Source organism: Dromiciops gliroides, chromosome 2 (genome assembly GCF_019393635.1).
Source record: "Dromiciops gliroides isolate mDroGli1 chromosome 2, mDroGli1.pri, whole genome shotgun sequence".
In the NCBI taxonomy this organism is placed as follows: Eukaryota; Metazoa; Chordata; class Mammalia; order Microbiotheria; family Microbiotheriidae; genus Dromiciops; species Dromiciops gliroides.
Genome location: NC_057862.1, coordinates 138,569,064 through 138,584,916, shown reverse-complemented (window position 1 = coordinate 138,584,916; position 15,853 = coordinate 138,569,064). Strand labels below are relative to the sequence as shown.

General features: G+C 37.1%; 1 protein-coding gene across 1 annotated transcript in view; it reads left to right on the top strand.

Moving 5' to 3' along the window:
- The window catches only part of PCSK6 (proprotein convertase subtilisin/kexin type 6), a 260,225-nt gene that overhangs the window by 35,354 nt on the left and 209,018 nt on the right, over positions 1 to 15,853 (top strand). Inside the window, exon 2 of the mRNA XM_043985253.1 lies at positions 6,383 to 6,487. Coding sequence (XP_043841188.1) covers positions 6,383 to 6,487 — 105 coding nt within the window. The remainder of the gene's footprint in view (positions 1 to 6,382; positions 6,488 to 15,853) is intronic.

The window sequence follows — 15,853 nt, the reverse complement described above, 5'->3', positions numbered from 1 at the left end:
TACATTTAGAGGGTTTACAAATAGACCCATGGAGGAGGAGGATTTACATGTTGCCAAGGAGTCGGAGACAGCTGAGTTTCTTCCTCTGGCTTCTTATCTAAGGAATGCTTATGGCTCTGAGTAAATTTTCACATGCCATAGGACACATTTTGGTCAGATGAGGTTAATATTAAGATATACTTTTAGTTAATCAAAATTTGCAGGAGGAATAAAAGGAAATTAAAAATTCCTGTGACAATACCTTAAAATGGGGAGGCCAGCAAATGTATATCTTGCTTTTCAAGTTCACTGAACATTTACTATGTGAATGACAGCTAGACTAGATGTTGATGTTTTTATAATCCTGTTTGAATTTCAACAAGGTCAAGAAAAAATAAGATTCTAGCATTGTGGCTTCAAACTCAGATATAAACTGGATACCTGCTGGTTACATATTGACATGGAAAAACACAAATTAACATTATCTCTGTTGTATTGGATTTTTGTTTTTATTTTGCTCAACATTTTCCAATCACATTTTAATCTGGTTCACCCAATAGGGAGGAGTTTTGTGGTCAGTGGAAGTGAGTTTGATACCTCCACTCTAGAGGATGTCAAGTCAATACTATAAGACAGCCATTCACTTTAGCAGAGATTCCCTTTCCAGGGCCCACCATGTTTCTTGGTACAGAATGCTTGATGTGACACAGGCTTATTCATAGATGCCTGACTTGGTGGCCTTGGGAAAGTCATGTCACCTCAATGAGCTCCAGTTTCCTTATATTTCAAATGTGGGGCTTGAATTCAGTAATATTCTTCCTGTTTTATAATTTGATATTACTGTGAATCCTCTCTACTCCCACTACCCCCCTGGCCCATATTCTCTTTATAACCTGTACCTATGATGAAAACCTTGGAGTTGGATTAGATCTCTGAAGTCTGTTTGAGTTCTAAATTGATGTTCCTATTATTTGTTAGCATAGGACTAGATATGAGAATCCTAGATTATGGCATAGCAAGTGATGAGAGTCAGGCAAAAAAAAAAAAAAAAGAACCCCCCAAACCCAACAGTATAAACTGAAGAATAATTCAAAAAATAAGATGATGCTGACATTTTATTTCTAAATAGATGCAATTTCCTTTTAATTTACATCTTTATATACATAAATTCATATAAATGTTTATTTATTAAAACAAAGCTTAGCAAGTCTAGACTCTTAGTATTAGTTCAAAGGTTGGTAATCATATATGACTCAGGCACTTTCAACTTGTATCCTTCTATGGAAGACTTGAGATTACATACTGGCCATTTGACTCTGGTCATGAAGTGAGAGTTGTTGTTGATGTTGTTGAGTTGTTTCTGACTCTTTGTGACCCCATTTGAGGTTTTCTTGGAGAAGATATTGGAGTGATTTTCCGTTTCCTTCTCCAGCTCACTTTACAGATGAGGAAACTGAGGCAAACAGGGTTAAGTGACTTGCCTAGGGTCACACAGCTAGTAAGTGTCAGAAGTCAGATTTGAATTCAGGTCTTCCTAGCTGTAGGCCTGGTGCTCTATCTACTGAACCACTTGACTGCCCCAAGTAAGGGGGGTTATTGATAGGAATAGGTGAGAGGACATTGGTCTACAACCATTTATTAAGTGCTTACTATGTGCCAAACCCTGGGGATACAAATGCAAGCAAAAATAAAGGCAGCCTCTGTCTTTAAAGACCTTATATTCTCATGAGGGAGGATAATACATAAAAGGGGAGTTGCAAAGTGAAGTTGAGAAGGAGGTACCTTGAAGTGGGCATAGGATCATAGAGGATAAGTTCAGAGAATGAGATAGCTGGTGCTCTGGGGCCTTTCCTCCATTTGGGTAACAGGGACAGAGTCTGGAGGGAGCTGAGGTATGGTAGTTAAATCCAGAGAATGGGGGATAGCTAGCCCAGGGCCCTTCATTCAAATAGCGGTTCAGAGAACTACACAACAATGGAAGTTTTTCCTTCACTCTTACCCCCTTCATAGAGACCTGTAGAACAAGGCAAATTCCAGGCACAGCAGAATCTAGGAGAGACAACTTGATGTTATTTTCAGATTTATTCCCTTTTACACCCCATACTTTCCTCTGGCTTTGTAATAATGGGAAATAGTAATGCTGGTGCCTTTGGCTGCCACCACTCTATGTAATCTCTTGTAATCTCTTGGGCTGAATACTAGGTTCCCAAACAGAAGTAGAGTACTGGTTGCTACAACACACAGGTGTTCCTCTGCCTGGTCAGCCCCACGGGGACCTATCAACTCAGTGGTCAGCCCACTGATGGCTTGAGGAGATCCATTCCTGCTTACTCTGGACTTGTTGAATAGCAATTAAGCACTAGCATGACCATGAAGGAAACAGGAAAGAGAATGTTCCAGCAATTAGTGAACTGCTGCAAAATTAGAGAAAAGACAGCTGTCAGTAAGTTAGAACATTCCTGCATGTATGGTCCAACCCAGAGGGTGAGCAAGCTTAGCTGTCCCCAGAACTTGATGTGGTGTACATGCATAGATTAACAGCTCTTTTACTCTTGCCAATTGAGGATTTGTTTTACTTTTAGTTTCTTATTTTTCTCTGAATAATAATCAACTTGAATGGCTGCAGTTTAAGACCAATATACAGAAAGCAGATAAGTTAACATAACACCTCCAAGGAATGGTGCTAGCTTGTAAGTAAACATGGTAATTAAATATTGCCACAAGTTAAGACTTCATTAATGCCTTCAATGTATAAATAGTGGCCCTGACTTAGTTTATGAGCTGAGCTTTTGACATAATTTTTCACTTCATTAAAGACAAGTGCAGGGTTCTGTACCTGGGGGGAAGAAAAATAAAGTCCACAAATATTAAACAGGGAAGAAAAAACGAATGTGGAAGTATGGCAGCAAAAGGTCTAGGGGTTAGAACAGCTAATAAGCTAGCTGACTGCATTAGAAAGAAAGCACTAAAATAGAAGGAATAAACAAAACTCTAGCATATATGAATAATGAGGGGATAATCAATTATATTTTAAATAAAGAGTATTTACCAAAGAATGATGACCAGCTCTGAGTTCCACAGATAAAAAAGATTGTAGAGAGTGGGTTTGTAGGTTAGAAAATGAGATGTTAGCAACTGGTAATGGTTTAGCCTGAAGAAAGGGTTGTTGAAGGCCTATTTAGTATTTTAGCAATTCATCAATATAAAAAGGGCTCCAATTTAGAATTGGAGCAGCTAGGTGGCACATTGGATAGAGTGCCAGCTTGGAGTCCTGACCTGAACCTGAGTTCAAAACCAACTATAGACATTTATTAGTCATGGTAAGCCTGGGCAAGTCACTTAACCCTGTTTGCCTCAGTTTTCTTTTCTATAAAATGAGCCGGAGAAGTAAATGGCAAACCACTCCAGTATCTTTGCCAAGAAAACCCCAAATGAGGTCACAAAGAGTTGGACACATGAAAAATGACTTAACAACAACATTAGTTTAGAATACCAAGACTAGGTGTTTTCAATAGTCAATGAAAGTAGAACAAAAAGAAGACCTTAAACTACAGCACAATGGATTTAGGATAAATATTAAAAGGTTCTGATATCGGTGGTTGTTGGACTTAGAATGAGTCATGGAGAAAAGTTGTAAAATTTACTTCCTTGAAGATACTTCAAAATAGAAAAAAGATTCATCTTTAGGGGATGGCTTAAGTATAGGGGCCATGTCATGTATATGTGTATGTGTATATTATATCTATGTTTGATATATGTATAAAATATATATCACAAATAAAATTTTAAAAATTTAAAAACATACCTAAAAAAGATAGGAGGGTATGCCACTAGATTGATTGCCTTTCAAGACCTCTTTTAGCCCCTAGAATTTTAAGATTCTGCAATTTGTTCTGAGAAACTGCCTTTAAGCAGAAAATAGGAAAGCTCCAGGAATTTTGATATTATCTAGCCCTTTCACAATATGAATAATTCCCAAGAAGACAGTTATTCGTGTTTTTATTGGACTCTTATAGATTTAGCCAAGTACAAACATTTATTCTTAGAAACTTTACCAACAGGGTGGAAAAGATGGAATATTTTTCCTTCTTTTTAAAAAAGATATTTCAGTACAGATTGTCTTTTTCTTTTTCTTTTTTCTTTCTTTTTTTTTTTTTTTTTTTGGTGAGGCAATTGGGGTTAAGTGACTTGCCCAGGGTCACACAGCTAGTAAGTGTTAAGTGTCCGAGGCCGGATTTGAACTCAGGTACTCCTGACTCCAGGGCCGGTGCTCTATCCACTGCGCCACCTAGCTGCCCCCAGATTGAGTCTTAAAAGTCCTCTGGTGCCAACACTCTCATTTTACAGATGAAAGAACTAAGTCAGAGAATGATATTAAGTGACTTGCCCAAAGTAAAAAACATAGTAAGTGGAGAGCCAGAATTTGAACTCATTTCTTTGATTCCTAATCCAATGTTCTTTGCAATGGATGATAGTTGTGTCATTTTGGCCATTGGGGAATTTCACTTCAGCCTCTAAGTAGATTGAGGCCTTGAAAAACACAACTAACTCATGAATGTTTAGGGAGTAGCATAATATTTAGTCTCACAATATTCAGTGGAGCATTTTTTGTTTTGTAATATGATTTATCAATATGCGTCTAAAAGATATTTTAATTCATCTTTATTAATTAATCCCTGAGTAAATTCATCTACTTTTATGAGATCAACTGTTATTTCTATGCAGATGACTTCTAGATGTATAAAACTAACTATAGATTTTCTTTTGAGCTTTAGTCTCATTTCATCAACTACTGATCGGACATTTAAAAATGTATATCCAGTAGTCATTTCAAATTCTACATTCCCCAAACAGAATTCTTTATCTTTTCTTCCTAAACCTTCCCTTCTTTCTAATTTCCCTGTTTCTGTTGAGGATGCTACAGTCTCTATTTTTGATGAAGACACTATGGTGACTCCAAGTTAACAAGCTTGCAACTCATCCTCAGCTTTTCAATCTTCCTCACCCTATTCCTTCCTGTCTCACATATCTAATCATTTGCCAAATTATGTTGATTCTGCGTTTATAACATCCCATCTTCCTATTTAAACAGCTACTACCTCATCACATTTCTGTGGAATTATTACAGTAGCCTCTTAATTGGTTTGTCTTCCCACTTCAAATCTCTTGTCTACCCAATCTCTCCTTCACAAAACTGCCAAATTGGTATTTTCAAAGCATAGGTTTGACAACACCACTCCCCTTTTCGAGGGGTTCTATTGGCTTATAAGACCAGGCCTTTCCTGATCTTCCCTGATCTAGTGCCTGCCCTGTTCTCTGAAATTATTTCGTACTTAATTAGTACATATATTGTTTTTTTATCTGGGTTCATGTTGTTTTTTCCAAATAGAGTATAACCACTCTGAGGCTAGGTACTGCTTCATTTTCCTCTCTCTCTGAAGACCTAGCGGTGCTTGGCATAAATAAGCGTTTAATAAATAGTTTTGAATGAATTCTGAAAAAAATGATAGATCTAAACAAATGAAGAAATATTAATTGTTCATGGGTAGGATGAGCCAATATAATACAAATAACCAATATAATAAAAATATGATTAAAATGGTTTATGAATGAATTCTGGAGAAAGAAGTGGCAGCTAGTTAATAGAGATGTCAAAAATAGGAGGACCACTTTTTTTTAACATACAGAAGAGATTAGAAGGATGCTAATTAATTAATTATTTCACTTATATATTTTTCTATTCATCCATTCATCTATTTATTCATTCATTCATTTGCAGAGCAATGAGGGTTAAGTGACTTGCCCAGGGTCACACAGCTAGTAAGTGTCAAGTGTCTGAGGTAAGATTTGAACTCAGGTCCTCCTGAATCCAGGACTGGTACTTTATCCACTTCGCCACCTAGCTGCCCCCTAGAAGGCTGTTTATAAGGAAGCATAAACTAGCAGTACACTTTTGAAAATAATGCAGAGGAGGGGCAGCTAGGTGGCGCAGTGGGTAGAGCACCAGCCCTGGAGTCAGGAGGACCTGAGTTCAAATCCGCCCTCAGACACTTACCACTTACTAGCTGTGTGACCCTGGGCAAGTCACTTAACCCCAATTGCCTCACACACACCCCCCAAACAATAGTAATGCAGAGAATCTATGATATACTTTAAAAATGCAAGCAGCATGAAGTAGAGTTTCATAGGGAATCCCCTGTATTTTGTATATAAAATGCATTTGTGGAGCATTTAAGATAATTTTTTAAAATTATTATTTTCAAATAGTTTGTAAAAAGGCAAAGTTTTCTTGAGAAAATGAGGTCCAATTTGAAGAAGTACAATGTTTTAATAAGGACTGCTAGATTTTTCCAACTATTTGCAAGACTGCAGTGATGACAATATTCTTTTTCTTGTTTTGCAGATTGGAAACCTAGAGAATTACTACCATTTTTATCACAGCAAAACATTTAAAAGATCAACCTTCAGTAGCAGAGGCACCCACACCTTTCTCAGAATGGATCCAAAGGTAAATATTTCTGGTCCCCAGATGAAATTCCTATTTGAAATCCAAAATAGTGCTTTTTCCTTTGGTTCATGCCATTAGTTCCAAAAATGTCTGTGAGAAGAGTCTGTAATTTTCCTTAGATACATTTCCAATAAAAATCAATTCAGTGTCCATCTGTCTGGGTGAGAACTGGATAAACTAAAAACATTACTTTTAGGGCCAGCCTGGTGTGGTCATTAGCTGAGAATTAACTTACTGGTACCATAAGTAGTTTTGAAGCCACCACTACAAAAAAGATTGTAAGAAACTCTATATCTGAATCTGTCTGTAAAGATAGAAGGGGCGGGGATAGGAGGTTTGAGCAATTTTTCCAATATTGGAATTAGAAATTGGATAACTTTCCTTCTGTGATCACCGTCAGTTTACCTTAAATGTCTTGCTTGTACATAATTGTTTTTGCATGTTGTATTCCCAATTAGAATGTGAACTTCTTAAGGTCAAGGGATGTTTTTGCCTTTCTTTGTTTTCCCAACAGTTTATACAGTGCCTGGCGCCTAAGTAGCTACTTAACAAATGCTTATTATTGTTGCATTTAATGAAAGCATTTAACAATGGTTCTAGTCAGTGGCACAGTGGATAGAGTGCTGGCCTAGAGTCAAGAAGACTCATCTTCCTGAGTTCAAATGTGGCCTCAAACACTTAACAGGCTGTATGACCTTGGGCAAGTCATTTAACCCAGTTGGCCTCAGTTCCTCATGTATAAAATGAGTTGGAGAAAGAAATGGCAAACCAGTCCAGTATCTTTGCCAAGAAAACCCCAAATGGGGTCACAGAGTTGAACAAGACTGAGACAACTGAATAACAACAAACATTAATATAACACATTAAGGTTTGTACTTTACATATGTATATGTTTTCTCATTTGATCCTCACAACAATTCTGCTAAATAAATGCTTTTTTAATTATCCCCATTTTCAAATGAGAAAACTGAGCCAGGGAAAGGTTATGTCAAGAATTACTGAATTCCTAATGTCTTTTTGTCATTTTGTATTTTCTAAATCAATGGGTTCTTGTAGTGTAGCTCCTTCTTTTCTTTCTTTCTTTTCTTTTTTTTTAGTGAGGCAATGGGGGTTAAGTGACTGGCCCAGGGTCACACAGCTAGTAAGTGTTAAGTGTCTGAGACCGGATTTGAACTCAGGTCTTCCTGACTCCAGGGCCAGTGCTCTATCCACTGCGCCACCTAGCTGCCCCAGTGTAGCTCCTTCAATGGTGGGATCTGTTAAATTTTTTTATATTAAAAAGGGTTGCCTTTACTCCCTGAATTGGAAGTCATTGCTTAGTTCAAATATGTTTAGTTTTTAATGCTCTTCATAATGTGTCCTGTTTCCCTATAAGCAATTTTCATTTCAGTCAAAGTGGCCTTCTTGCTTTTCCTCACTCACAGCATTCCATTTCTATCTTCATGCTTTTGTAGTTGTTATCTTCTATATGTGGAATGAATTTCTACTTCACATTGTCTTGAACTCTTTTATTTACTTCAGAATTCTCCATAAGACTTTTCTGATTGGCACCCCCCACTATAATTTATCATATATGTATTTAATTAAATGCATGATATCTTCCTCCATAGAGTAGAAACTCCTAGGGAGTAAAGGAAAATTTAATTTTTGTCTTTGTATCCTCAGCATTTAGCATAACGGTCAGCATATAGTAGGTACCCAATACAAGCTTGTTGGTTGGTTGCTTGAAAAATAGTACCAATAACAAGACAAATCTTAAATATATGCAACCTGGAGGAAGTCTTCCATTTTTAGGTTTTAAATACTCTAGCTTTACTAGGTGATTATATTGACTTCCTAAAAGAGCTAACTTGCTATATATTGGTGCCCCATAAATGTTAAAATATTGTTAAAAATGTTAAAATATTCAATCTGACATCTCATTGGCCCTTTCAAAAAAAGCAGCAATAGGCACAGGCAGCCTCCAACTCCCGAACAGGTCATGTTCCAAAGGTTTATTTGTAAGTTGTCTCCTTGGAGCACAGAATGCATTTTTTTTTTCATAAAAATAGTGCTTTAATGGATGCGTAGGTCCTTAGGCCAGCCTGCAAAAGCTTATTTAACCTAGAGTGTAGCTGATGTTTAGTACTATTTCAACTATATTTAAGTACCTTTTAAAACTTTGTTTTATGGGAAAATAAATTTTGAGTTTTAACTTTGGATGCCACATCTCACCTCACCTCTGCTTTGATGATAATAGCTCTCTAAGCCTTGCAGCTAGAGAGCAGTGGGCTTTGTCTAAAACACGAGTCTTTAACCTGGGAATTCATGAATGTCTTTAAAAGTATATTTTGATGACTATATTTCAACATAATTGAGTTCTTTCATAGTTCTAGATATTTTATTTTTATGCATTTAAAAACATTACACTGAGGTGTTCCTAGGCTTCACCAGACTACACATACATATATACATTCATTCATATATGTATATTTGCATTTATAAAGGTATATACATCTATACCTACATAGATATGTAAAAGGTCTTCTTTAAGCCCCTGATTTTCTGAAGCAGCTAAAAATGGCAGGGAGAGGCATCCTTTGGAAAAGGTAGATGATCTGCTACTAGGACTCCTTAATGAGGCTGACTCATATGAGCCCCATGAGGCTCACTTCACCTTTTTTTGGAGGACTGCTTGTAATGTTTGAACCATTTTATATGTAATAATTTTTCATTTCTTGAACATTTTTGTTTTCTTTTTTCTTGTGAACCTTAGTCATCAAAAAGACATTTCAATATACAAAGAAGAATGAAGAGAGGCTTTTCTCTTGTTTCTTCACCTTGGTTTATGATATCTACGGAACAAGAATGTAGCTCTAGATGGGCAAAGAGCTTGGAACTTGGATGGCAAGTTTACTAAAATGCCCAAAGTGTAGCCTTCAGTAGGAAGTAAAGCAAGGCTGTCAATTCTGTGTTCCCGAAGACTCAGGGAGTGGGAGGAGGGCAGGCAGACTTGATTGCATGCATTAGTTTGTCTGAATTCATGTGAAGCCATGTGCAAAAAATAAACAGAATCTAGTCACGGAGGAAATGTGAGCAATGTGGTAGTGCTGAAATGGAGGGGATAAGGTTGCAAGTGGTCTACCATAGTTGGAAGAAAAAATCTTGGCTGGGGAAGAAGCTTGATCCAGCATCTTTTTTTTTTTTTTCCCTTCCTTGGCTATAAGGAAGCAATTGATCTACTATGAAGACAACATCTTACTCAGCATTCGAATCGCAAACATTAATTGAATGGTCAGCACTCAGGTAGAATGCCCTTAGAGCTAAGCTGTTTGCTGAAATACTGAGAATGCCTTGAAAAGAGAAAAAAATGGGAACTGTTACTTTTCTGCAGTCTCTTATTCTTTGAGGCCTCTAAGGAGTCTGTTGTTACTTAAACATAAGAGCCAAGAATTGCTAGAAATTTGAGACTTCCAGATTCTAATCTGTGTTCTGTCAGTGCTAAACTGCACCCACTTTCCCCCCTTTTTTTAAACCTCCAGTTTTTTTCTTTAAAATGGTACTGAGATGCCAAGCTTTTCTGCCTTATTCATCCATCCATTCTTTACACAAGTATTTATTGCACTCTGTGCTCAGTCAACAAGCATTTATTAAATTCCTACTTATGGACCTGACACTGGGGATATATACAATGATACATACAACCCCATCCCTTAGTATAGGGTTATGGGGACAGTTCTTTATGAGTGGTAAGTGCCGCAAGTGAGCATTTCTAGGATGCTTGTCTACTATCTAGTTGTTGTTCAGTCCTTCGAGTGAACCCATTTGGGATTTTCTTGGCAAAGATACTAGAGTGGTTTGACATTTTCTTCTCCAGCTGATTTTATAGATGATGAAACTGAGGAAAACAGGGTTAAGTGACTTGCACAATGTCACAGAGCTAGTAGGTGTCTGAGGCTAGATTTGAACTCATGAAGATGAGTCTTCCTGCTTTGCAAGCCTAGGGCTTACCCACTGTGTCTTCTAGCTGCCTCTACTATCTAAAGAGTATCCTGTAAGTGGATTCAAAGTTCAGCTACTTTATTGTACTCTGTCTTTGACTAGAGGAGCCAGGACTGGAAAGGAGAATAGAGATCTTCCCAACCTATTCCATTTTACAGATTAGGGAACTGAAACTTAGAAAAGTTGGGACTTGCCCAGAGGATAGTAAGTAGCAAAAGCATGATTCCAATCGAGGTCTTCTGACTCTAAATCCCATACTCTTTCCAGTTGTCTGCTCAGGGAATCCAACAGGGTGGAAATATGCATCATTTCTGTAACTCTTTTGCATAGTTCAAATAGACATTCCTTTCATATAGTAATTCTTAATAACCTTCAGAATGAGTTGACATCAAAGCCATCCTGCCAATAAAAAAAGGGGGAGGATGAAGAAAAGGCAAACAGTCCAAACATTCCAGCCTAGCTAAAAATTCGACATGATTGGCTGATTGTTTCTCACTGTTCTAATTAAATTTGTAGCCCTAGGGAAGGCATAGAAGGCATTTGAACCAATTATGTATTCAGAATTGAAACTGAAATACCTCTGTTGAAATTAGCCTAGTTTAATGCAAACCAAATCAATTAGCTGTCAGTCTTACTAATATTTACTTTACCTAGCCTTTCAAGCCAAATATTTGGCAAAATTAGCTGACTTTTATGTAAGTGTTTAGCATTATCCTTTATTGTAGCCAATCAGCGTAATTTTCTGCATTTACAAAGTGTTTCGCAACACCCTGGCATGTGGAGCACTGTGTAATTAATATTCTTCATGAAAGGAAAGCTGTGGTTTAATATTATTCTGAGGCATTGGGAAGCAAAGTTACCATAGTTTGCATGAGCAAACCAGAAATGAATGTTATAGAACTTATAAAGAATAAAGCTCAATCAGATGCAGATGGTCTTGTCTTTTCCTTCTCCTTTGTCCCTAGGGTATAAAAATGCTTTGGTAAATGGTGGAATTTATAATCTGCCCTTCTCTCTGTACACATAAAAGCTGAGAGATTAGATGCATGTTGTGAAAATGGACTTCAACCAATCGAAAAGCTTTTAACTTTTCAAGGAAGGAAGAGGCCCTAGTACTCTGCTAGGCACTCTATAGAGAGAAGTTTATAGTCTTTATTCATCATGTATTCAGTGTTCACTCTACCATGTTTGAAAAAAAGATTCAGGGAACACGGTCAGCCACTGCTGGAATGTAGGCTCATGTTGGGTTGTTCACTCAGCCCAACCACTGAGGGTTCTCCTCAGTGTGAAATATCAGTCATTGAGCTTTTCCAAGGGCTGTCATTTAAGCAAACTGAAAGCATTTGTTTTCAGCTTGTCCTTTTGCCAGAAGTCTGGAGAAGGGTGGATGCTGCAGATCAGCCAATAGTTGAAAAGACTTACAAATAAAAAATTACTTGTTCCGAGTACATTCCAAACTGGCTGATGGCAAGATATTGCTGCCTATGTCATCCAAATCTGACATTTTAACCTGATGACTTTGGTCCAGCCCTTTCTCGGCTTGTTGTTTTCACTCATCTCTTTCATTCAAGGACTTAAAATTGCAAGTGAAAGGAGATGGCATTTTGTTAGGTGGAAGAGATAAAACACTTGGGGGAGGGGTTTATACCCCTACTCCACTGCCTCAAAGTTCAAAAAGTTCCCGATAAGCTATTTGAAGACCTGAGGTAGGCATTAAGTTTTGCAGTGTGGAAAATTTCCCCAAGAGCTTAATGACAGCCCTGCATTTTCCAGCAGTGATGGAAAGCTTTAAGCAGATCTTTCCATTACCTGCAGCTGGAATTTTATCTGACAGTTTTGTCTGCTAGACTTATTACTAAATAGACAAAGAAGACTTTCTGGCAAATGAAAGCAAATAGCAAGTGATCATAATGACCACCGAGTTTGCTTAATAATGAGCACAGTCCCATTTTACAAACCGGCTCTTCTAAAACTACCCCAGTTGAGCAGAAGCCTATAATGTGAAGTCGAATCTAAGAACTCCTATGAAGCATAGATAGCTAGCTAAGTCCTGCTCATTTTCTGCCCCTCATCATGGCCCTCTGTCCAATAGTGACCTCCCAGGAAGATTTTCCACCTGAACCACAGAAAGGATTCAGAACAAGATGTCTTTTCATATCGCCAGTAAAATCTCACTAATTCCTACCAGCTTGTAGAAGAAATAGTGTGAAATGGTAAATGTGTGAATTGCTAAATATTTTACATTTTTTATTACTTCTAAATATATACAAAACCTGGAATTAATTTATAAGCAAGTTTTTCCAAGTAGAAGTCCTGCTGAGTCTATTTTAATTACTAGGGAAGATGCATTCATAATTAGCACATTGTAAGCAAATAGATGGTGCTTTAAAATACTTACCCCCTTAATTAAGTCAAAGATATTCCCTTGCCATACTGTCAATACTACAAATGTCCCCTTTTAAAAAATGCAACAGATTTTTTTTTCTGAAATTTTTATGTGATTGTATTTTGGTATATCAAATAATTTCAAGTTCACAAATGTAACTTCAAAATGATTTGCCACTAGAGCATGTGACAATGAAAAAAGTGAATGAAAAGCTTCATTTTTTCCATTTGTGAATATTTATATATCATGTTTACTTAAAGCTTTGGAGATATTTTTTGAGGAGATCTAATTACCCATAAGCAATAGTCCTGATAGTTTATAAAATAAAAATTGGGATGGTACTAGATCTGTGATTTTATTGGTATAGAGAATTTCCCAGTAAGGAAACTCCCACTACCAATGCAGGTTTCTCAACTTGTAATCACAGAGAACTGCAGGGAACACTGAGAGGTTAAGTCACTTGCCTAGCACGACACAGTGAGTATGTGTCAGAGATAAAATTTGAACTTGAACACAGTTCTTCCCAACACCGTTATTCTATTTTGCCTTTTTATGACATGGATGGGATGATCAGTCCTTTAAATGAGTACATTAGCATAGAAATCTGGAACAAATTCTGCAGATGGACATTTGAGCTGAGCCTAGAGTTGAACAGATGGAAGGAGGTGGTCTGGAGCACATTTGGGAAACTCCACAGTCCTTTGAACAATTCCAGACTGCTGCCTCAGGCAAAACCCCATCTTTTTTAACAGACAAGTTCTGGTGATATTTTATAGTTCTGATCTTGAATTCAATTCATCAAGAATTTAGTAAGTGCCCAATTTGTGCAGGGTATTGTGCTATGCTGGAACACATACATTTTTGAGAAATTAATGTGACTGATCAATTAAAAACATTTATTAAGCATCTCCTATTTGGCAGGCCCTTTGTTAGGCACTGGATACAAAGACAAAGGTACCATAGTCCCTGATCTCAGGCAGCTTCCATTCTTTTTTTTTTTTTTTTTGGTGAGACAATTGGGGTTAAGTGACTTGCCCAGGGTCACACAGCTAGTATTAAATGTCTGAGGTCAAATTTGAACTCAGGTCCTCCTGACTCCAGGGCCGGTGCTGTATCCACTGTGCCACCTAGCTGCCCCAGGCAGCTTCCATTCTATTTGGGATCTCCCTATTATATAAAGGAATGGTGGCCAATATAGAGTTTTGGTCTAGGCCAGGAGTTCTTAACCTAGGATCTAATGTTTTGATAACTTTCAGAATAAGTGGTTTCCTTTTTAATTCTGTTATTTTATGGACTTAAAAACATTATTCTCAGAAGGGAACCATATGTTTTCAAAGTACTAAAGGTGTTCATGGCACAAAAAATGGTTAAGATTCCCTGATGTAGGTAGTCCTAGAGCTTATGAGTGTAATCATGGGAGAGTATATTATCATGACCTTCCCAGTAGCAATGATAGCATTGATTTGATTATTATTTCCAGAGCAAAAGGTGAAATATCAGGATTGAGCCAGAGACACAGGGCAGTTGGCAGGATGCTATTTTGCTTAGTGTCCTTCTGGATGGTTTCATAAGATGACCCAAGGTCAATAGAGAGACACATGGTTAGCACAAGTGGTTTGTAGTATATTTCTATTGATTATGCACATATTATTGAGGAAATAGATGATTGGAGAAAGATATGAACCACACATACAAGGGATAAAGTGTATGCTTTTAGTGAGTCCTTAATATTCAGTGAAATCTAAAATTTAAAAAGGTCCAATAGGATTTGAACACACTGGGTAAACACTCTAAGAAGAAACTACAGATGAAAATGACACAGGATGAGAAAGCATATATAGATTATGATATGCACTACTATATGAGGGAATACTCATTTCAGTTAAGATTACAGATTCATTGCCATGTAAGCTTAAAGTAAAGCATAACACGAGGTATCTCAGAAATATACTATAGTCCTGGTAAATTATTAGAAAATCCAAATTAGTGGGGTTCTGTATTTTACTAGGTGTTGGTGTTAGTAGTTTTAATCAAAATGTATAAAATCAAGTTAGATGTTATTGCCAAATATCTGCCCTTAATTACCAATATCTGAAACAATAACTGACATGAATAAAGTACTTTTACTCTTGCAAAATGCTTCATATAGAAGTTTATATTCTATCTTAGAGAGGATAAAAAGCCACACATTTGAGCTTCACAACAACTCCATGTGGCAGGTACTTCTGGTATTGCTATCTCTGCCTTTTACAGATGGCAAAACAGGTTAGGAGAGGTTAAATGAGTTGCACAGTATATCAAGGTTAATAATTGTTAAAGGCAGAATTCAAACCTAATCTTGCTGACTCTGTATTGGGATTCTATCCAATATGCCATGTGACCTCTTGGAAATATCATTGGTGGCAGGTATATAGACAGATGACAGAAAATAGTTTGATTATCTGATTACTAACTATATCTCCTAGGTACAGGAGGAGAATACTATTGTATTTCTTCTACCTTTTCTGTCTTCATTTTCAATAAGCAAAGGCAAGTAGTATAGAATGGGACTTGGCATACTGGTTCCTTTCAATAAAAATAATGCTAATAATATTGTGCATTATGCCCTTTTAAATATGTAGAATACTTTCATACTTCTTTATCTCATTTCTTCTCCTCAAAAGCTCTGTGAGGTATGTAAGACTGGAGTTACCTCTAAAGCTGTGGCCACTGTGGTTACTTGAATCTTCCAGGAACCCCAGGGCATTTGCATTTTCACTTTTGAATGTTCTATTTGGACATTGGCGGTATTTGGATTTTTTTTTTTTTTACCTTTTGGATCCATGATTTCATTGCTAAGAATAATTTCATGGGTTTGGATTTCAACCCTTCCATACTTTCTCACCCTGTGTGATTTTTATCCATATCCTTCCATAAAGCCCTCCATGAAGGGGCATCGTCTCTAAATGTACTAGATTCAACTACTTTGTTTTCACACTCTTACTTTCTCCCTTTCTCCA